General features: G+C 41.6%; 1 protein-coding gene across 13 annotated transcripts in view; it reads right to left on the bottom strand.

Moving 5' to 3' along the window:
• Positions 1-445: 445 nt before the first annotated feature.
• The window catches only part of LOC117042284 (neurexin-3-beta), a 421,258-nt gene continuing 398,114 nt past the window's right edge, over positions 446-23,589 (bottom strand). For 6 of the 13 annotated variants that reach the window (XM_033141869.1, XM_033141851.1, XM_033141845.1 and 3 more), the window contains one exon: positions 446-1,380. In XM_033141869.1, coding sequence (XP_032997760.1) covers positions 452-1,380 — 929 coding nt within the window. In that variant the 3' untranslated portion in view covers positions 446-451. The remainder of the gene's footprint in view (positions 1,381-23,589) is intronic. The other 7 variants (XM_033141904.1, XM_033141889.1, XM_033141881.1 and 4 more) reach the window with 2 other exon arrangements.

Below are 23,589 nucleotides of genomic sequence, written 5' to 3' on the forward strand. Positions count from 1 at the left end.
TGAAACTAAACAAAAAAAAAATTAGCGTACAGTCAAAGATCATGAACATCATTAAAGACTCACTTGGAGATACGAAACAAGTAAGCCATGAAGTCTTCTGCCTTTTGCAGAAAAGTTCAGCTGAGGAGGAGGCCTGAAGGCTGTCCAAGTCCGCCAACATGGTAAATGCTGCATATGCCTTCTTCGGAACGCTAAGTGTGCTTTATAATACAGTAGGGTACAGAGTTTGGGGACTCCCGAGCGGTGACTGAAAACTTAGCACGTCAACAGCCGAAATGTTTATTCTCAAGATTTGGGTTTTTTTTAATTTAAAAAACCACAAACTGCAGCTCCCAATCTCGTTAGCTGTAACAGTTTTTTTTTTTTAAGATTCAGTTCTATCTCATTAAATATTTATATATTTATATATATAAATAAGTATTTTTTATAATTTTTTTCCATTTTATTTTTTTTACACGTAATATTCTTTGTCCTTGTTTTTCTGTTTCTTGTGGCCGCTCTTTGCGCTCTGCTGCTTCTCCTTCATGAGCGTGCCGTTGCTCTGGGCCGAGTTGCTGATGTAGTTCCTCGTCTCGTCCACCTGATAGGACCCCTCGTCCCTGTTCCTGTACTTGTACATGGCATACAGGAGGATCAGGATGCAGAGGGCGGCGGCAGCCACAATGCCGACGACCATCCCCGTCGTGCTGCTCGACTCTCGGACCACCTCTGAGGCCCCCGGAACCCGTCTGATGCCTGGCTCCGTGGGGTTTGCTGTGGGCACATTACGGAACATGGGGGAAGTTATTAGCGGGCTCTTCAGCTTTGTGCTGTCTAGCTCATAGGCAGTGGGCAACGGAAGCAAGACTATGTCAGGCTGGGGTTTGAGGTCACGGTTATTCATGTTGCCGGCTGGCAATTTGGGCACCATCCCAGTCGAGGACGAAGCTGTGGAGCGGATCAGCTCAGGGGACAAAGCTGTGGTAGTAGTAGTCCTACCAGTTTCGGAGACTTTGTTAGGTCTAAAGTCCTTGGCTTCCCATTTGGGTGCGTGTGCTTTGTAGCCACCTTCGAAGATGGAAGTGGAAAGGCTCTTATCTGTTACCAAGGAGAAGGTGGTGTAAAAATCTTCATCATCAGTAGGGGGTAGGTTAGAGTCAAAGGTTTCCCCTGAGCCATACCCAGATATCACCAAGCCATCATCATCACAACCATCGCTGCCTTGGTCCGACAAGCAAGGTAACCCCGCCTCAGAGGTCATGGACAGGGAATCTTTGGTGGTCTCAATAATGGTGAGGAGGGGGCGGAAGGTAGTAGGGAGTGTAATGAAAGGTGCACGAGTAGCAATAGGAGGGATATCTAAAGGGTCTTCTACAAGAAGAGGGATAACTAATTCACCTCCTGGACAGAAAAGAGAAAAAAAGAATAAAGTTAGTACGTCTTGAATACAGTGCTACACGTGATATGTTCAGCCCACCCAACTCAAAAGGTGTGTGTGGATGTGTGTAGTGCAGGTGGGGGCCTTAAAAGTGTTGAGCTAGCAGGTTTTTCATTCTTATTTCTCCCAACAGGGGGATCCCTTCAGCCTTTTCACCCACCTCACTTAGATGCAGGAGAGGCCAAATCCATCCTCTTTTAAACTTGGCCAAAGCAGGGCGTCCGTGATTTGGCTTTCGAAGATACTCTCAAAGTAACTTGCAGAACTCAACAATGGCACGCTTCTTTTATTGCGTTAAATACTTGAAGCTCTTTGGGAAACTGTCTACTTAAATGGTGGCTTGCTGAATGGGGAGATGGCACTTTCTTTTTCAGGTGTTGCACTTTCCTTTCTCATTGTTCCCCCACCCCACTGCTATACAGATGTACTTAATCCATCCTCTTTTGGTGCACAGCAGGAGGAGCTTGGATGATGCGCAACTCTAATTCCATAATTTGCCATTTGCTGCTGGAAGTAGGAATTTCAATCAATGTAAAGTGAGCATTTGACTGGTTTAAAAGGTTTCTTGGAGAGCCTGTGAGCAGATAATTCTTACAACATTTCATTTTGCACCGAAGCCTTCTTTAATGGAACTGGAGCTGCATTGGTAGATTGCACCTAACTTCTGGGAAAGTTTGATGGGCCTGGGCTCTACTGAATTAGGAAGAACAGTCTGCTACTGCTGATCTGTGCTGTGTGCATGTGCCATGTGCTATTACTTGCATAACCTGCATTTGTTTGACGCACACAGTGGCATGCAGCTTGCAAATGTGTTTTTTTTGTGGGGAAGGGGTGACATCACACATGCAACGTTGCTATGTCCTGACATCACATGCAAGAGTGTGAGCATTACACTTCCTTCCCTAAACTGGGCATAAGCTTTAATATTTAATACTCTAATTTACCTGGAACATTTAGGGGACTAGGCTGGTCCCCCTAGTCCACTGACCACACTCCACTGAACAAACACACCTTTGGTATTCCTAAAAAGTTGGCATATTAACAAAAACATAAGAGCATATGTTCGAGAAAATTAACTCTGCCCTAAGCATTGCTGGCAGAATATTGGTTGATCTTTTTTTAAAAAAAACAAAAACACACACATCGATTTAAATGATATATATTTGGGCAGAAGGCGTTTTTAACCATCCTTTGTGAGGTGGAAGGCAAAAAGGTAATTTCAGAACCTTAACAACACAAATACCTTCAGCTTAATCATGTAAATTTGGATACAGACCTTGGAATGTAGTTATTCAGTAGGTTTCAACAAGGGTCAAATGCTGGAAAATGAGGAGTCAATGGAAGTGTTTGTATTGTGCTAGGAAGAAATTAACCTCACACAAGCAGAAAGCACCCTTCTGCTCTTAATTCAAGAGTATCGAGCTGAGAACACTCCTGATACTCTCCTCAAAGAAGACTGGTTCTAACCAAGGAGATGAGCAAAGCTTTTTGCAATAAGCCATTTAGTAATGCCAGTTTTAGTATAGAACAATGGAGTACAAGGGTGAATGGTCAACTGCTCACTTTAAATGTGCAGCTCACAAGGAGGCTGAAAATGACCATGTTTGTTTATATGGTATTTTGTAGATGCTCTTCACCTGCTTTCTGACCCTGTGAAGTCAGCAGGCACAAAATATTGTCTTTATTTTCCATCTCTGGTCCGGTGGCTCTCAAATGCGACACCATTTTTAAAAGGCAAAACTCCATATAGAGGTCTGTGCATCAAATGGCTTGATTGCCATGATGTTTCTCCCATTTGTTTGTGTGTGTGTGTGTGTGTGTGTGTGTGTGTGTGTGTGTGTGTGGAGCAATCACTCAAATCAGGAGGATCAGCCTTAGTCTGAAGTACCTGCCTCTAACATTATATTAGGCTCTCAATCAGTATTGGTAGTCATCAGGAATAAGGGCTACTCCAGACATCCCTTTTGTGCTGCATTTCTAGACACAGATCCACACTTTAAAGTGCTATTTATGCTTATAAATGGGCTTGGTGCGCTGCTGATCTGCCACCTACCGAAGGCCGATATGAAAGGAAACTTTTCTCCCCAGGGAAAATAGTCATGGCTATTTCGCAATTAACTGCTTGGATGTGGTCTCAAGAACATAGAAAACCACCTGTTCCAAAAAGAATCACTTTCATTATATGAGTTACTTGTATTTAAAGATGATTTTTCTTTTGCATTGAAATGTTCTCAGCCAGGGCTTCAACAGGCTGGAAGGATGAGTAGATGTCATGTTAATGGAGGGTTTGCCACTTGCTTTGTTCTCAAGGGGGAATCTCAGAAAATGTTTATAGATCACCTCTCACAAAGTGCTTAGGGAGAGGAGGCTTGGTATAATTTTGACAATGAAGAGAAGTGGCAGGTAACAGAGCCTTTCAGGAAGGTGAAGCCACGAGGCAGTAAATGTTGGGGCCCAGGATCCAAAGACAAGTTCCATGCATGTGCTTCTCTAGATGTGGATGATTGCCATTCTGCCATAAGGCAAAAGTGAAATAGCAAGCTCTGCTTCCAGACTTCTAACATTCTGTAGCCAAGTGGGAATTCCTCCTTTCCCCAGCCATTTTTTTAGGGTGTGCGTGCGTGTGTGAGGTGGAGGACTTTTATTGAGTCCATTTTGCAGGGGAAATCTTGCAGACTTCCCCCCTCCCCACCACCACCACATTCCCAATCCTGATTAACCCCCCGCTACAGTTTATGGGGGGGGGGATAAAAAAATATGACTATAGAGTCAATACTATTAGGAAAGTGATTGATCAGAGCAGGGGGTGGATCACAGGATCTGGCCAGTGGGCAATGCCATTCCCCACACGTCCCTTTCCCAGGTGGCTGGGACCATCTACTAGTAAATCACCTGATGCTAGATGACTCAACAACAGCTTCATCTTTCAGAAGGAATGAACAAGGCCTTCTCAATGATGTTACTACTGGCTGTGGATATCCTTTCACAGCACAAGCTTGTCTTTAGGATCTATATAGCTGCCTCTTGCCTAACTCCTAATGATTATCAGATCATCTAATGTAATGCTTTCCTGTTAGGACTCGATGGACATGAGTTTCTTTCCTCCCCATATTCTAGGCACCAGCTGCCACTTTGGGAGAACGAGTTGAAGAAACAGAATATATGAGAGGGATTCTGAGTCCTGAGTCCACTGAGTCCTGTCAGTGGAAGAAGTCCTGCATAAGGACCTCCCCCCTGCCCCTGCCACCAAAATTGGTTTTGGGGGAGGGGTTCGGTGAACCCCTGGAACAGCACACAGGGGGCGGATAGGGGGTTGTTCCATCTGGCAAGCCAAACATCTTGTCCTGACAGAACAACTGTCTTATATCTAAGTTTCTCAAGATCCAAAGAACAGAGATTTTCCAGGTTTTGTTCTAACTATAAACTTAAAGTTAACCTATTCCCTTTCCCTGCCTCGCTTGTATTCCTAGCAGAAGGTCACACATTTATGGAAATGATTTGTGCTGACAACAGACTGCTTCGGGATGAAATAGAAAGGAGCATATAAAATGGCTTCTTCTTCTGCATTAGTGATGCCAAATCAGCTTCTATTTGGCCAGATAAAAATGCAATAGATATAATGACCAATCCATTTGGAGAGGGTTGAGTTCTGCTTGGTTAAAACAAAACAAAAGAGTAGTCTGGTGGAGGGGGGGGGGAGAGAGACACCACATGTAATATATATTGTGATATTTTGTTCTTTCTGTTCTTCTTGGGATAAGCACTCCATACTCCTTAAAAGTTAGCATTTTAAAATCTGGGATCTATACTTGCTTGATAGCACTGTGCTTTCCTTTAAATTAGCAGTATCACTGGGGACATATAAAGTCTACTGTTAGCCTTGAAGTCTGCCCTGCATTTTGCTTTATGAGTGTATTTATAGATACATAATTCATACCTCTGGGACTGATCTCCAATAAGGGCCCTTCTGACACTGGAATGGATGGAGTATTCGGAATTTAATAAGAACCTTTCTGAACTGTGTGGATGTTGTGGGCAGAGCATGAAGGCACAGTGCATGAAGTAGCCAAAACTGTATGTGTTTCTATGTGAAGAAAGCAAGCTGCCTCCACTCCATTTTGCCCATTTTTGTGACCAAGTCAGTTTCCCTATAAAACACATTATATTAAAAAAAATAATCCTAAAAGGGTCCCCTTCCAAGTCTCTTGATGAGGAATACAAAGAGGTATGCTATGCTTTCTCTCTCTTTCTCTCTCTTCCAGATGTGGCAAAAAAGGCTTTTAAATGCTTGCCAAGAAGCCCAGCACAGTGTATCCACATCCTCAGCTATTTGAATTCTAACATCTAAAGGCTCTCATTTGCATTTTATGTTTATTCCTTTGCACTGAAACTCAGGTGCACTTGTGGGGAGGAAATATTTCTGCTTTGGGAAAGAACTACAAACATTTTCTTTCTTTTCTTCTGAGAGACACAAGTTTGTATTTACAGTCTTTTTTCTCCCCACTTTTCACAAAAGGAAAGAGGGAAATGGCATTGTGTTTTTTAAAGTCCTCCTTTTTTATGGCAGCTTGCCATGGGCAGAGAGGGAAGTGTTCAAGCCGTGGTCCTTGAGCTGCTGAAAACCTGACACTAATATGAAGCTGCCTTAGCAGCTGAGTGTTTTTAATATTCTCCCACCTCCTTCCTAGCTCATTTAATTGAATCGGACAGGCAATACTACAAGGAAGAGACCTCTCTCTTCCATCACAGGAAACCTTACCTTACTGCTTGATAGATATTACATCCCTTGACTATCTCTCAGGAAGACATTTGTGCCCACATAAACCCTACAAGATCACATTCACTTCAAATGAAAGATCTGGCATCAAAGAGTCCTCCTCTAGAGAGCTGTTAGAAGTATGGAAGGTGCAAGCAAAGGATGTTTTAGTAGTGTAGCTTGCTTCACTGGCCAAAGCTATACAATCTCCATCCTAAATTTGTAACCAAAAGAAAAGTGAACATTTACCAGTGAGGGACATTTGTACGTCTGCAGCCTAGGGATTTGGGAAAGCTATTCTCCCCACCCCACTTTGAATTCTCAGCTTTCCTGCTCTATGGTCTTGGATAGTATTGCTTTGAGGAACTGCAGGTGCAAATCAGACATGCAGCTGAATCCACAATCAAACTGCTGAGTCTTCATTGCTTCATTGCTTTTGACCTATAAAGCTCTTTATGCCTCAGGACCCCAGTATCCTCTGCAATGAACCTGATACGAACCTACCCAGACCCTTAGATCTCCATTCGATGCCCTTCTCTCGGTCCCCACTCTGAGGAGGAGGACAAGGAAGAAGGCCTTTTCATTTGTGGCTCTCCATTTATGGAATCTTCTCCCCAATGAGGTCTGTCTGGCACTGGCACTGAAATCTTTTTGGCACCAGGTAAAAACTTACCTCTTTTCCCAGGCTTTTGATGGAATAGGATGCAGTTGTTTGGTCTTAGTTGTACTGCTGAAGCATTTTGTTCCTTTACTGAGGGTTCCTTTGTGGATTTTTGTATCTTGCATGTTTTTATTAAAAGGTTGGGGTTTTGTTACCCATGCTTATGCGCCTTAAAATGTGGGAAGTAGCTTAGGAGACCTTGGGGTGTGTGTAACAGGTGACTAACTAGTATAAAATGATAATAAGAATGATAATAATGTGCACCCCCATTTTTTAAAACTCCCAACTATCTTGCTCAAGACTTTGCACATTTAGATATAGATATGTCAAACAGAATGTAAATCAGTTAGGATCATACAGTGTCTACACCAGTAGGACTACAATGTATCAGAAATGAAACCTATTTATTCAGGAATGTCTTAGTGCCTACTTGGAGGTTCTTTGTGATATAAACAATGGCTGTTCATTATCCTGTAGTTATGCTAACAAACAATTTATTAGGCTGTTATGCTATTTGGTTAGTGTTGGGTTAGGCTGGAGAGATGACTCTCAATTTGAGGTTGAGTTGAGCAACAGCAGCTTGCTGAAGTTCATAAAACGTGACCAGATATAACTAAGATTCTGCTAGTTTCATATGGTTCAAAGAAAGCTCTGCACCCAAGTTTGGGTGAGTGGATGGAGGTTTTGGAAATTGTTTTATCTTGCTTGATTTTATGCCCCTAGGTAGAAGGGTAGAAGGAGATGTTCTGCCACAGGCATCCCAGCAATGCTGTTGAGTGCAACAACTAGGCGTGCCCTGTGAATAAGCTAGATTATACTGGCCTGAGTTCTAGCCATAAAACGTGGTCTTGGATCTTCTCTTCTTTAGCAGAATAAGTTTTTCTTTTATGCCATTATTATTTCTTTTACAACTTACTACCCCATGTGAATTACCTCAGCTAGTATTACTTTTTCTGCATGCTATTTGACTGCATGCTATTTATTCCGACCCTTTAAAAATTCTACCTGTTCTGACCAAAGGATGTTATTATTTTTCTTAATAATCTCAATAGGACAGGAGTCCTGACTAAGATATTTTTAAACATGTTATACAGGTGAGAGATATCATGATTCAATCTTCTACCATGGCAGTGTTGGATGCAACTGCAGAATGCGACGCTAAAGAAGTACATTTGAGAGTATCTTCTTGAGCAAAATTGAAGGAAAACGTTCAACAATGAAATTTAGAAAACTGGGTAGATCCTTTGGCTGGAATGAAATGGCGGTACATTTAGGTCATGGGGGGCATTTTGCAAAGCATGCTGGGTACTTCCTTTGTTTGTTTGTGTAGAATCTCCCCACCATACCACATAGATATATAGGTTGAAAAGGAAGGACTCTACTTGAGAGGGGCTGGTCGCAAATGGAAAGCTACCACTGGTTCTGTTGCCCCTCCTACAAAAGTGCAACAATACATATTGAATGCAGATTTTAAAAGTCAACATAAAAACAAGTATCTTGCAAAAATTAAATGAAGGGACACATCTATAGAAGCAAATGATAATCATATACTGAAAAAAATAATAAAAATCACAGCAAAGGTTAAAACTCTGAACTAAAAGCAACAACAATAACAAGTCATTCGCTTTACTACAAAAAGAGAGAAAACTGAAAATAACTGGAAACACAAGAAAAAAACCCCAAAAGCATCTTTAACAAAATAATTATAATAATATAACTAAATACACGTATACAAATAATCAGAAGAAAGCATACCACATCGATTTCATATCGTCAACTTACATCAACAAATTGCCCGCATGTTTTTTGGCATGAAAGAAAAATTTATAAAAGAAAGTTGTGTAAGAATGCTCTTGGACAAGCAGAATTGCCACATTCGAGAAACTTTTGCTTTTTAAAATTTTGCTGTTGTTTTTTTCTTTTCATTTTTAAAAAAACTTTTTTTATCAAAATGTGTATTATTTTCATTGTTTTTAAATATAATAATTATTTACGACAAAGGGTGATACAGGGAGGCAACAACACATACATCCACACCACATAACGTGAAAAATAAAATAAATAAATAAATAAATCCTGCACTGCAACGAATCAGAACTTTTTTCCTACTGCGTTTTGTTGATCTTGCAAATTCCGAATTTTGTTTTTTTCTAACAATAGTTCATGGATTGTGATTCATATATATGTATATATAAAATAAAAGCCTGGGGGGGGGACCTGTACACCTTATTGTCACAGAATTTGTGTTTTGATTGTTTTCATCTCCATAGATCAGAAGTGCACAGCTCAGGTGCAACCTCAACCATCAACGGAACTTGCACAAAAGCAGTGTTCAGCAGATCACACCCTCAGTGGTGTTTGAGAATCAATTTATTTGCCTTTTCTTTCTTTCTTTCTTTTAATTGATTGGAGATATAGATATTATTATTTTTTTAAACAAAACAAAACAAAACAGTTTCTTTGTCCTAAAATTTGGAGTGTGTGTGTTTTAAGGAATGGATGACTGCACATAAAATTTTAAATGATGCTAAAGAAAGGGTGGGTGGGAGAGTGAGGGGAGACTTAATGGGAAGATAAGATGTCTCAGGTGGATGGAGTGGGGTTGTACGGTCTATGAGTGTACTACACAAATGAAGATGATGGGAGTGAACGTGTAAGTCAGTTGCCATGTCCATGTAAGTGCAGAACGGAGTGATCTAGCAGCATTAGAGCTTCTGGCTGTAAGGAAGGGATGGGCAATATACAAAAACAAATGAGCATATTCATGCCCATCAACAAAAAGAAAGAACAGAACTCTAACATTGACAATCTCACAAACCCTAAGCTGCAACTTCTTCAACATGCAAATTACAAAAAATTACTAAGAAATATAATAATAATAATAATAATAATAATAATTACAGTTTCATTAAAATTTCTCAAATGTTAAGAACAGTTCAGACTTTTTCCCTATTTAAAAAGCAGTAAAATATACAAACTAATAATAATAATAATAATATTAAAAAACAAAAAAAAACAAGGAAACTATATTTTATGCATAGGAGTTGGAACAACTTCAACTGCAGCTCTGCTCAGCTTCATCGTCGTATCATAATCCTGATCATAATCTCTTCCAGTGTCTATTAAGTCTTTAATAGCCAAGTATTAATTTAGTTTTGAGACATGAGAGGTTCCAACGCATGCAGCCATGATTGCTCAAAAGGAGTGGGCTTTCTGTAGTGCTTTTACGATCCTTCTCCCCATCTCAAATTTAATGGATGATAAAATTATGCTTTAAATAATGCTTTAAAATCAGGCCATTTTATCCCTTCCCCCCCTTTCCCTGTTTTTTTTTTAAATTTATTATTTTTTAAAGAAGGAAGTCTGTAGGATTCTGCAGTTGAGGTAGTCCCTTATTTAAAGAGGGAGGTAGAGGGAAAAATTTCAGAAATCAACTCAATAATGTTTATGTTGTTAGATTGGAACAAACCAAATCTAAGATAGAAATCCAACATTTGAAAAGAAAAGACATCAAAATAGCCATACTTTTTATTTAAAAAAATGAAAAAAAGGAAAGGAAAAAAGAGCACTTTATTCCTAGCAAGAAGGGAGAAGGGAACAACTGTTTGGGTTTTACTTTTTTTTTTTAATTACTTGGAAAGGAAAAAAAAAAGATATTTCACACACTTTCAAAGATGAACAAACCAGATGCACACACTGAAAAGGAACAGACAAAGCAGTCTAGGGACACTTTTATCATTTCAAATTCTTTCCCATTTTTTTTTTTAATGATTTAAGTCCCCTCCCTTTTTTAAGTCAAAACATTTGGCAGAAAAAGGCCACTAAAAACCCTCCCCCTCCCTTTTACATTTGCTTAATTTTTTAAAAAAGCTATTAATTAATTTTTGAAAGAAAAAATAAATAAATAAATAAATATGAGGGGAAAACGTGCAGTCTGGATGTACGTCATAAATAGACATAGGAAAATATAATATATATATATATCAGAAATTGGCTGAGATTGACAAATGGGGTTATAAAAATAGCTTAGTTTTACTGTAGGATGTTAATAATAATAATGCATGCTTAAAGTAAGTTGCATTTAGGGAAAGTAGAAGAAACAGAACAGCAAGCTGGGAAGGGAGGATGGGGGAAAAGGGAAGGCAGGTTAGCAAAGGAGGCAATTCAAGGGAGCTTTTGGTATGTCATTCCACAACTGTCCACTAGGGGCAAAGCGCATTCCAGAGGGCGCCTGTGCAAGCTATGGGAGGTAGAAGGGCAAACAGGTAGGATAGAAATCGAAAACAGCACTGGTAAATCTGTTTGCAAACGCTTTAACTGGAGATCAGGGTGATATGACTCAACCTTACAGTCCTCAGTTACTGAGCCTATCAACAAGCAACAACACTGAATGGATTATTCCTATAGGAATTATTTGTACGGTCATTAATACCACTTTAAGGTCTTCCATACCTCAAGACTGAAGAGGCTCACGTATAGCTCAATCCTATGTCTGTTTACTGAGAAGTTATTTGGGGATTACACCCAAGCAAGCATGCATAGGATTGCAACTTCCGTAGGGCGGATGGCTGATATTCACTCCTTCAAATGCAGGAGAATATTAGTAATGTGTGTAAGATAGATCTAATAAAAAATATCTTCCACTGGGACAGCACTAAGTAGTAAATAGCTCGAAAGTGCACTGGATTACTAATTAGACCTGGCAAACAAATGAATCATTTGTCAGGCAACTAACTAACTAACTAACTAACTAACTAACTAACTAACTAACTAACTACAACTCGGAACTGGTAGTATATGCAGATTCTATTCACAAATCCATATGCAGGCAATGCTGCAAGATACGGACTGCAAAGTTGAGTCACCCATGAGCTGCTATTAATCTACAAGCTTTTAATAAACCACTGGGTTTAGAAGCCAATTGGATTAGAAGCCAATGGATGGCAGTAGGCTTGTGCACAAGATATAAAATAAAGAATTCAAAGAGCTCTTTCATAGCATAGCCAGCTGTACTTTCAGACCCCACTGAGATAGCAGCGGCAATTGCCGAGGGCATTAATTCACAATATGGAAATAACAGAACTGATCCTCCCACAAATTATTTGATGCCTTACTGAAAAAAAGTGTCCCAGGCTGGTTGAGACTGAGGAGGGAATGAAAGCAGATGAGAACTGCTCCACCTCCATGAAAAAACACAAGGTGTGAGGCCAAACTGGCATTTAGGAGGCCAGTCATAGCAAGAACCACCTTTAGCTCTAGTGGAGATGTGCACTGGAACTCTATACTGCCCCCCTTTGAGGAATGGGTTACATAAAAGAGAGGTTCAACCAGGAAGACAAAGAAACCCGGCTGGGTAAGCTTCAGGGACAGTATAATCAAAATACTTTACTTGTGGGACCAAGCCCAGCGTATTAATTGTTGCAATGCCCTTTGAAGAATGCTTGTATGGAATATGGAATAGAGAGGACATTGGTCTGTAGATAACGTGATGGGGCTCTTTATCAAAACTTCAAAAGGTAAAGTCCCTGGGTGCTATTCCCTAGCAGGATTCTTAGCCTCCGGCCCAATGAGGTCTCATGAAATTTCACAAACGGGCACTTAATTATGCCCTGACTTGATTTCCAAACTGGAGATTTGTGTCCCTCCTTTGTTTCATTAAGGCCTCAATTCTGTACCCACCTACCCATGGAACACAATGGGGCTTGCTTCTAGGTAGACACCTAAAAGATTGTGCTGTAAAACTCAACCATCTCTGCCACCAGGCCATTCCAGCCATTTACAACTTTTAAAATTCAAGAGCCCATGCCACTTATCACTGTGTAGGAATGCTACCACTTTCTATCAAACCCCTAGTTTTAATTGCTCTTGCCTACAAGCTTCAGGCAATACACTTGGGGGCTGACATTCCTATATCAAGTCTGCTGCCCTACACTTTCTAATGACACTAGAAAGTAGATAGGCCAACACCAGGCAAAAAATCATGAGTTAAAAAGAAAAGAAAAGAACAAAATGAGGAAGCCCTATATGAAGGCACGTTCCACTAAAGAGGCACTTCTTCTTTTTTAAGCGCTATTATATATAAATCCTAAATCCCAGAAAATAAATATCGGTTGCTAACAATCTACACACTAATTGACATATGACTAATTGTTACATGTTAAACATTTGCACGCTAACTGTGACACAGTAACATTTCCATCATTCTCTAAATATTCAGGCTTCCCAAAAGGAATCTTGGGAACTGCAGTTTGTTAAAGGTCCTGAGAACTGTAGCTCTGTGAGGGGTGAACTGCAGTTCTCAGGATTCTTTGGAGGGAACCATGACTATAAAAGTGGCATGTATGTGCTTTGTATGTTTAAGGTATGTTGTGGGTCTTTCCATAGTGACTTTTTGTTACATTTTCACAATAATTATGTTCAGGCTGTGCAACTGGCTAAAAATCCCTCCCTCCCCCCCTCTCTCAGACACACACACACACACACACACACACACACCAGATTACTTGCTCCAGAGGACTAGAACTCATGGTAGGAAATTGACACCTCCTAGCAGGAAGAGCTTCCAGCAGCAGAGCAGATGGCTTTCACATCCTGCTCTGAACAAGGGTGTGTGACTAGATGACCCCCCCCCCCCAGGTCCCTTCCGACACCCAAATGCTATGATTCTAAAGATTACTACATTCTTGCTATGACACTTTTCTCCCTTCAGTTTTTCCTTCACCTTCAACTGGAGGCTATGCTGCTCTTTCTCTCTCTGCTTTTCAGCAAGTATCGTCGGCTTGCAGAATTTCCTTCTAGCCCAACACCTGTCTTTTTATGCATGCAAACATCTGGTCACAGGGAGACTGTTGTTCCCTTCTTTCCCATTTTGACATCCCCCTAAAAGCTAGGACAGACACTTCCAGCTTAGTTGGAAACTTCCAGCTTAGTTGAAAAAAGGGTCCTTCAGATTTTAAAGAAACATTTTCCTGCTGCAAAGCCCAAGCCACCTAACCTATCTGCCCTTTGTGTTATCAAGACAGCTGATTTTAAGATCATTTAGGTTTATTTCTCATGCCAAGGCAGGCCACAGAGACAAATCACAACACTTCTTAAGCAGCTGACTCCATTGTAAAAGTCTGCTAAGATTCACAAATACACTCAAATGTCTATTCCCATGTAAGCAGGTTAGTACTTATTATACTTATTAAACCTCCCAGCCCAATTCTAAACATAGTTACATGAAGAAACAAGCTCAATTATTTCCACTCAGACTTATTTCCAGTCAGCAAAACTTAGGATTGTAGCCTAGATCTACACTTGAAATCAATTTTATTTAAGATTTATTTATTAGCAATGTATATATGCTGCCCCATAAGATAAAATTCTCCAGGCAACATATAAATGTAATAAATGAATAACAGTACAGTGGTACCTCGGGTTACAGATGCTTCAGGTTACAGATGCTTCGGGTTACAGACTCCGCTAACCCAGATATACCGGTAGTACCTCGGGTTAAGAACTTTGCTTCAGGATGAGAACAGAAATCGCACAGTGGCGGCACAGTGGCAGTGGGAGGCCCCATTAGCTAAAGTGGTACCTCAGGTTAAGAACAGTTTCAGGTTAAGAATGGACCTCCAGAACGAATCAAGTTCTTAACCTAAGGTACCCTTGTACCATCTTCTGCAGGCTAACTTGGGAGTGGCATAGTCCTGTCTGCACAAGGGTTAGTGCTAGGGCAATGGGACTTTCCCCCACTCCTTCTCCCTGTGCACCTCATGTGCACCCCACACTTGCCCCAGTTCTGCTCTAGGGGGTGGAAGAACCTCTAGAACAAATTTAGGAGATGCTGGTGGAGCATAGGGAAAGTCCTGTTGTGCTAGCAGCAATCCTTGTTCTGAAAGGACCCTGACTTTAGGGCCCATCTGCACTTCTGTTTGTGCTACTGCTAGACCCTGGGAAAAGCTGCAGTCCCTCCCCCTTTATTAATATCAAATTGCCTGGAATCAATCCAGGGCACTTGGGTCAAGTCTCTCTCCCTTTCCCCTCCACACCCGCCGAGTTTAAACAATGCTGCATAAAAACGCTTTGCTTTTATGGCTTCAGCTGAATGGCTTGCTTATGAAGCACAGAAATGTATGGTTGGAAGGGACCTTAAGAGTCATCTAGTCCAACCCCCTGCAATGCAGGAATCACAGCTACAACATGCTGCACTGAGGGTGCATTTCAGGGGGAGAGCAGCCTTTGCCAACACTGTCTGGGACCGCAAATCCCACCAGCCCTTGCCAGCTCACCCATGTTGCCTGATTGGAGTTGGAGTCCAAAACACCAGGAAGGCCCAGGTTGGCAAAGGCTGGCGAAGTCCCTTTCTGAGTTTCTCACATTGTTTCTCACATTGGTGCAAAGGATGACAGAATCACCACCGGTAATTTGTGCAGGAATTGTGCCCAGAGTTCCCTTTACCAAGGTGAATTGCTGACATGAGCTAACAGGAGCTTTGTTGTTCAGTCGTGTCCGACTCTTCGTGACCCCATGGACCAGAGCACGCCAGGCACCCCTATCCTCCACTGCCTCCCGCAGTTTGGCCAAACTCACACCAGTCGCTTCGAGAACACTGTCCAACCATCTCATCCTCTGTCGTCCCCTTCTCCTTGTGCCCTCCATCTTTCCCAACATCAGGGTCTTTTCCAGGGAGTCTTCTCTTCTCATGAGGTGGCCAAAGTATTGGAGCCTCAACTTCAGGATCTGCCCTTCCAGTGAGCACTCAGGGCTGATTTCTTTAAGGATGGATATGTTTGATCTTCTTGCAGTCCATGGGACTCTCAAGAGTCTCCTCCAGCACCATAATTCAAAAGCATCAATTCTTCGACGATCAGCCTTCTTTATGGTCCAGCTCTCACTTCTATACATCACTACTGGAGCTAGGGTGCCTCAGAAAATCTGCAGTTCAGCACTGAATCAGAATAAACAGCAATCAGGTTTCCCACAGATTGACATCTGCTCCGATTCAGTGCCAGACCACAAGTTTTCCCAGGGAAAGCAGAGAGGGAAAGACAAAGCCGCTCTGACCATGCCTAGAAAGCACTGGACAAGCTGGCGAACCAATATCAGTGTGCTGGAAGAAGCAAAGATCACCAGTGTTGAAGCAATAATTCTTCAACATCAACTTCGTTGGACTGGTCATGTTGTGCGGAATGCCTGATGATCGTCTTCCAAAGCAACTACTCTATTCTGGACTTAAAAATGGAAAGCGTAATGCTGGTGGTCAACAAAAGAGGTTTAAAGACTGTCTCAAGGCAAATCTAAAAAAATGTTGTATAAACACTGACAACTGGGAAACACTGGCCTGCGAGCGCTCCAGTTGGAGAACAGCCTTTACCAAAGGTGTCATAGGCTTTGAAGACACTTGAACTTAGGACGCAAGGGAGAAATGTGCTAAGAGGAAGGCATACTTGGCAAATCCACACCATGATCAACTCCTGCCCGGAAGGACATGTGGATCCAGAATTGGTCTCCACAGTCACTGACGGACTCATTGTTAAAACCGTGTTTATGGAAGACAATCTTACTCAGGTACGAGTGATCAACAAAGAAGAAAGAAGAAGGATGAGCCTGTATACCACCCTTCTATCTTCAAAGGGGCTTGCCCTCAGTATGTCCGATCTAAGTCAGATGCATAGGACTGGGCTACATCACTGCAATCCTAAACAAGCTTACTTGAGAATTAGCCCCATTAAACTCAATGGGATATACTTCCAAGTAAACATGCATAGGAATCCACTGCAGAGATTCCATGGAGCACCACTGCATCATTCAGTAAGCTTGGTTGGGGATGGATGGATGGATGGAATGGTCATGATCCAGTTTGTGTCCTCGGGAGATGAGTAGACTGGAAAGTCCATTCTGTTGAAATGTCCATGCAGATTTTTAAGCGAAATCCGTTTGTGTGTGGGAATTCTGGCTCTTTTTAAAATGGTGTCTTTCAGGGACATTGTATGCAACAAAAGATAACTGCCCCCATAAGTACATGGGAGCAGCTATATTTTCTCCATGCAATTACCCAGGAAGTGGTGGCATGCCAGAACATACTTCCAAGGCCCTTGGCTCAAAACATGTCGCTGAGTGCAGAAAGCTCTGAACATCCTAACTGCTTCAAGCAGCTACAAATGTCTTTTTTAATAGAAAGAAAAAAGCCCTTGGACTACTCTATTAAAAAAACAGTAAGTAACAGCAAACATGCAGACTTTGCTCCAAATTGTGGAACAAACTGAAATCCTCCTTCATCCCTAAGCTCAATATAATATAGGCAATAAATAATATTTAACCATCCCTGTTGTCTGATTCTCAAACATTCCAGCAGTAACATTTTGTGCCACATTCTCCCACCCTGAAACATTTTTGGTGTTGTTGGGACACCATACTACTGTGGAGAACAAGTGCATTACTCCCACAGATTAGCTCAATCCTGTCACAAGGAACTTCCCATGTCAATATTATTTTTCCTTAGGGAACACTAGCATTGGCGTGGGAACTTTTGCTGTGATGATGGAGTTACAGGTGGGTAGCCGTGTTGGTCTGCCATAGTCGAAACAAAATAAAAAATTCTTTCCAGTAGCACCTTAGAGACCAACTGAGTTTGTTCTTGGTATGAGCTTTCGTGTGCATGTATCTGAAGAAGTGTGCATGCACACGAAAGCTCATACCAAGAACAAACTCAGTTGGTCTCTAAGGTGCTACTGGAAAGAATTTTCTATTTTGTGCTGATGGAAACAGTAATCCACATCTCTTCACAGAATATAGGTGTGTGTGGGTGTGGGAGTAAGGCACACACACAAACTCAGCTCCTGCTTGTTATTTCCCCTACTCAATAGCTGCTGCCTGAGGGAGTCATGTTCTTTCTCTGACAGCTTACATTGCAGGCAGGAGGAGGACCCCCCCACCACCACAGTCATTAATAAAACAAATGCCACATAGCTTGGGGCCAGGCACAGTAAAATACATGCCTTTTGTAAATAACCCTTAGCAGGGCTACAGCTTTTCATCTTCAAAGCACTCTGGAGGCACTGAATATTTAAGGCCTGATGCATCTTTGCAAGTCGCACAGGAATGTCTCCATTTAGCTGAAGTGCAGAGGGGGTGCTGGCTTGATTGAGGTTATTAAAGGGATCAGTGTCAGAGCAAGGGTGTAAGAAATAAGGTCTCAGCGTCAGACTGGAGCTAAAAATACTAAATCAGGCATTGCTCAAGCTTTAAAGTATTTTACTTTTGAGCAGAGTAGGAGAACAATGGAATCCAACGTTTTTAAAGCTCAAGGATAGAGCTCTTTGAAAGGGGAGCACTTTCCTGTCCTCTCGCTCCAGTTCCCAGATTTATTGTGACGTAGGCTTTCATGGACTAGAGTCCACTTTATCTAACTCGTAGTGGAGGCACTAATAGTGCGATCCTGCTCAGAGGTTACGTCCCACTGTGTCCAGTGACACTAACTTCCAGGTAAATGTGCATGGAATATATCCATGCTACGCTAGCAATACAAAAGTGTGATGCTGGCATGGAATGTTAGCAAGAGTGCGCTAGTTGGTACATACGGAATTCTGAGGAAGTACAGTGGGTGCCAGTCTCAAAACGCCTGCTGTGGGTCTGTGTGGCATAACACAAAATGGCTGCCATATTTAAAAGAGCAGGAAAAAAGAGACAGGACCACAAAATGGTGCAGGTATGCCCTCTATCAATGGGGAGAAGATACCTACACCAGCCACCACCACACCTCTTCACAGATAGAAGCTCTTTGCTCCTCTCCTCTATTCAGAATGGATGAGAGGGTAGGTGTCCAATCCTGGCATCCAATGAAATGTAGGCATATTTAAGGGAACATGTTCAGAGTAGAAGAAGCTGAGCCAGTGTAAATGGAAACTGAGCAGTTGTTGTACTATATGTTTTCAAGGGGATACCCACGGAGACCTTTTGCAAGTGCCCTAAGAGGTACCGGCAGTTACACATGGGAACATTAGGCAACATTAGTTTGGTTGTTTTTCCTAATAATTTTGAATGTCCCATCATTTACAGTTTATCCCCCCCCCATGGAGTGTTCACTCAGAAACCAGATATATTGTATCATAAAGCTGGGATTTCTCTTCACTGACAAATGGCTTTTATCAGATGCTATAACATCTGTGCCAGGTTGAGGAAATAGCATCAACCTTGTCTGTCCAGACTACACATAATGTCATAATCAGAGTCTCTGGCATGCCATGCAGTGGCCTCTGGGAATGCATGGGACTGCCACATGTTAGAGCACTTCTTTTGCACGCGGGTGCCAGGTTCAATCCTTGGATGTGTGGTTGGGAAATGACTCCTTCTGAAAACCTGAAGAGCTGCTGCCAATCCGTGTAGACAATACTGAGCCAGGTGGGCCATTGGCCTGACTCAGGGAAAAAAAGAAACTGCTCTAGAATATCTAGTAGTTCATGTCTCAGACAGAATCATGGGAAGACAACAGTTGTATGAAGCAGGAGGGTCAGGGCCGGCCCACCCATGAGGCAAGGTGAGGTGACTGCCTCGGGTGGCAGGTTCAACAGGGCAGCAGATCCCGACGGAGATCTTTATTCCTCTTTTGTTCCTGATGCAGATCTTCACCCACCCCTTCTTCCCTGGCAGAAAGGGGGCACAATTTTGTGGTTCACCTCAGGTGCCAAAATGTCTTGGGCCGGCCCTGATTAGGGTACCTATGTGAGCACTATGGTTTGCATTACTGTATCAGTCCTTCTGTTTGAGCTGATGCAATCATGTAAATTGCAGCAACTACATGCCTGGTTGCCGATCTATGTTGAAAAGCATTTGCCTGGAATGGGAGACACCTCTTTGGGGGATGTGTTTGAGTGTGTTTTATTGGTGTAATTAAAACTACTCCAGAACTTGTGTGATCTGCTTCAAACTATTGGCTTCTAATGTGGCAACCACAATGTCATTGTAAAGGCTGAAGAAGGCCAGATCATTACAGATGCAACAGTAGGTCAAAATTCATTCTAATCCCAGACTACAGCCTGGCATGAGCACTAAACCCTAACATCTAGCAAGATAAAAGAGTGGTCTGCAAGGGAGAGGATCCTTTAAAAACAAAAAATCAATAGCACGAAGAAACAGAAACCTGTTTCTTTTTGATTGCTGCAGAAGAAGACTTTTAACCCCAGCAAGTGTAGTCTTGGGCAAGGGATCTTATGGGCTGTTGGCTTCCATTGATCTAAGAGCCTGAGATGTTATTTCCATTTGATTATAGTAAGGTTTAGATGCATTAGGGCTCCCTTAAGACCTGAGACGTAAGTATCTGGAGACTAAATTGCAACGAATGGGATATCAATCTGTACTTTGAACTCAATTCCCGTGGTAGACAAGTCATTGTGTAACTGCAATGAAAACACAACAGGAGTTGCATGATGTATAATACAACTGGGTTCTCTGAATCTCTGCAGGGGTGCTCTGTTTTCATAGGAGATCTCAGCTTGCTGCCTGCCATTTACAAGATGTTAGGGCAGAAAGTGTGTTGGCTGCAATTTGCTCTTTGAGGGTGGAAGGATGGAAGTGGTGTTTATGAAATGGAATATGGATTTTGTTGCTGTTGTTGAAACAGTGGTCAGCATTACAGTGCTAAGCAAGGGCCTGCTTGAGGGAGAGGGAAGGAGCTGACAAGATTCTGTCTTTAATTTGATCAGTTTATCAAAGATGGCCTTTTAGAAAACAAATTGCTAGCATGAAACAGACTAATATAAAGAGGAAAGGGCAGGCTGACAATGATAACTTTACTAACATGGTGGTTCATTTTTTCTTTTTCACCTTGACTTATTGTTTTATCCTACTTTGTCTGGCTGATTTTAGAATGGCAAAATTGTATCTCACTTTGACTTATGTGAAAAGTTGACTGATGAATTTTATAAATGAACGCATTAGAATAAATATTATGAATAAATACATAACTATTTGAACAGATGTCTTGTTTACCTACCCAGCAGGAATTGCAGTTTGAGATGGCGGAGAAATGGTGTTCCTAAAATAAATGGACAATCCGTATACGGTGCTTAAAACTTTTATAGTTTGGTTCTTCAATGTTCAAAATGAGCTTGTGAAATAGCAGCTAATGTTGTCCACATGGCTTTGTATTTTAGAGGTATGTGAACAATTAAACTCGTCTCTTTTCCTCCCATTTCACTATAGCCAGCAATCTCAGCAGTTCTTGGGTGGAAAGCAGCTATAGGGTGACTTTTGGGTTGCTAATAATGATTACATTTAGAGCTTCCTGAGTGATTATTAATACACAGTAGCATAATAATCACCAACAAAATGAAACTTAACAGTGAAGCAAATCTAATGGGATAGAATGTTAATTAACAGGAGCAGAAAACTCATCACTTTAGACTTCTTTCTATTACAGAGTAAGATGTTATATGGCTGCATTTTAATAGGAAAGGCTATTAGTTTCTCATAGACACTAATTTCCTTTATCTCTATTACTTCAGAATTGCAACTTTCTTTCATAGTGATGTGTTCATTATTCCTGTTCATGGTCCTTAGCTCGGGAACCTGAAGGTGAAATTCAGAAAAAAGGTTTTGCTAGTAAAAATAAACAATTTATCCATATAATCCGGGTGCTGGCACAACCTGTATTTCTAAACTACATTGGTTTTCCAGACTCATCGAGCAGAATGGCCTCTGTGCACATTATGGCAGTGTATGAGTGCTTTACTATAAGAGTTGCACTTCCAGCCAATTTGTTAAAAATGGTGGGGAACTGTTTGAATGCTTCTCTATGTCAAAAAGTCATTGCATGTGTAAGAGCAGAATGTTTTGCAGAAGCTGGGCTAGAGTCTTTACCCTTGCTGTCCTTGAATATTCAAATGTGTGATAACTGAAAAGCATTCTTAAGTTGTACAGCCATAGGATAATTGCATGAAGGGGATGACCACAGAATTGTATTCCTAAACTCAGCTAGGTCATGCCCCTTGCCTAAAAGGAAGGAAGTTAAGTTTCCTCCTTTGTTCATTCTCTTTTCACCATGTGAACTCACTGAGATAAGATGTGCCTGAGCTTGCTTGCTACAGGCTACACTAACTCGCTTAGAGCTATTTCACTATATTTTGTATCCCAAGATTGCTGCCTGTGTTTACTTACTTCTGCACAGAATAATGCATGAATATGACATTTAGTGTTTGTAAGTAAAGCATTTAAACTTACTAACGGTGTGTACTGTTCACTGCGAGAGGGGTAGAGAGAAGAAGAGCTGTAAGTGGCTAGAACAGGATACTTAAAAGGTCTAACTGCTTACTATTCCCACATTTCACTGTGCTGCATGATTCTGTGTTTTTAAACTCTGCTATGTGCTCTCTCTTGCTGGAGAATTGTGTTTAGCCCTATGCTTTGAATCTAGGGACCTGGCCAATTATTTTATTAATTACCTCACAAGATATCTATTTTCCATCCTACAGAAACCACAGCCAAATTTGGGACTATTTTAATTTGTTTTTAAAAGTGTGTGTGTGTGTGTGTGTGTGTGTTTTAACTACATTGGCTGCTGAATGGTGGAGAGGCAGTCTGTGAACAGAATGGCCCTATTGCAGAGGGAGCAGACCGGATGACTTGCAGCATATTTTTCAAATGTCAGTAAGCCCCATCCAAAACCATTTCCAGTTAAATGGGAATATGCAGGAAAGAAATACAGCAACCGTGCTTGGAGAAGTTTGGGGGGTGAGGTGGAGAGAGTAACTGCCTGAATTTGGAAAACCCTCAAGCGTGTCTTATCCACTCAGCGCTTGTGGACTGGAGCAGAACATTGTAATGAAATACAGTAAGTAATGGGCAGGATATACACCTTAATCAAAACAAGCTAGAGGATTCACTGAGGAAGGAGAGCTGGATACTGGGATGCTCCTGCCTTAGCCTGCCAGCTCCATTGCAACAAATAAAAATCCACCAGCTTGTCTGTTTCAACTGAAAGCATTAGACACAGCTAATTTACAACGTGCTTCCTCTCACATTTTCTTGTTCTTAGCAGTACTACCATGAGTTCTAGCAAAGTAATTGGCAAAGCAATTTCCACATTCTCTGATTCCGGCAGGGGCCAACAATATTTGACAATCTGAAGAGGAAGGAATTGCTCCCCTCTCTTTTTTCCTGGAATCTGCTTGAATTTCTCCTCCAATTCCTGAAACATTCTTGACTCCACCAGCCTACACCATATGAAAGTCTCTTGCTCCTGCAAAATACTCTCCCTGCCCCAGCGTCACGTATGTTTAGAACTGCTCTCTCACCCCACAGAACATTTATGTTCATCTCTTACTTCCTTCAAATTCAGTCTCAAAACCCACATCTTCTGTGCAGCTTGTGGCTAGGCCCTTAGTTGCAGGAACAGGAAACTTGTGCGCCTTCACATGTTGCTGCAGCACAACTCACAGCATCCCATTGGCCATGCTGGCCAGGGGTGATGGAATCTGCAAACATCTGGAGGGCCACAGGATACCCATTACCACAGCCTCTAATGAAGGTAAAGCCGACAACCAAGACTAAGCATATATAACTGAAAGACAAATCACATACTCCTTCCCCAGTTAATTCCCGCATCCTATTTGTTGATTTCCCTATGTTAAAGTTTAGATCAGTGTTTCCCAAACTTGGGTCTCCAGCTGTTTTTGGACTACAACTCCTATCATCCCTAGATAGCAGGACCAGTGGTCTGGATTATGGGAACTGTAGTCCAAAAACATCTGTGGACCCAAGTTTGGGTAACACTGG

The sequence above is a fragment of the Lacerta agilis genome, chromosome 1 (assembly GCF_009819535.1).
Source record: "Lacerta agilis isolate rLacAgi1 chromosome 1, rLacAgi1.pri, whole genome shotgun sequence".
NCBI classification, from domain to species: Eukaryota; Metazoa; Chordata; class Lepidosauria; order Squamata; family Lacertidae; genus Lacerta; species Lacerta agilis.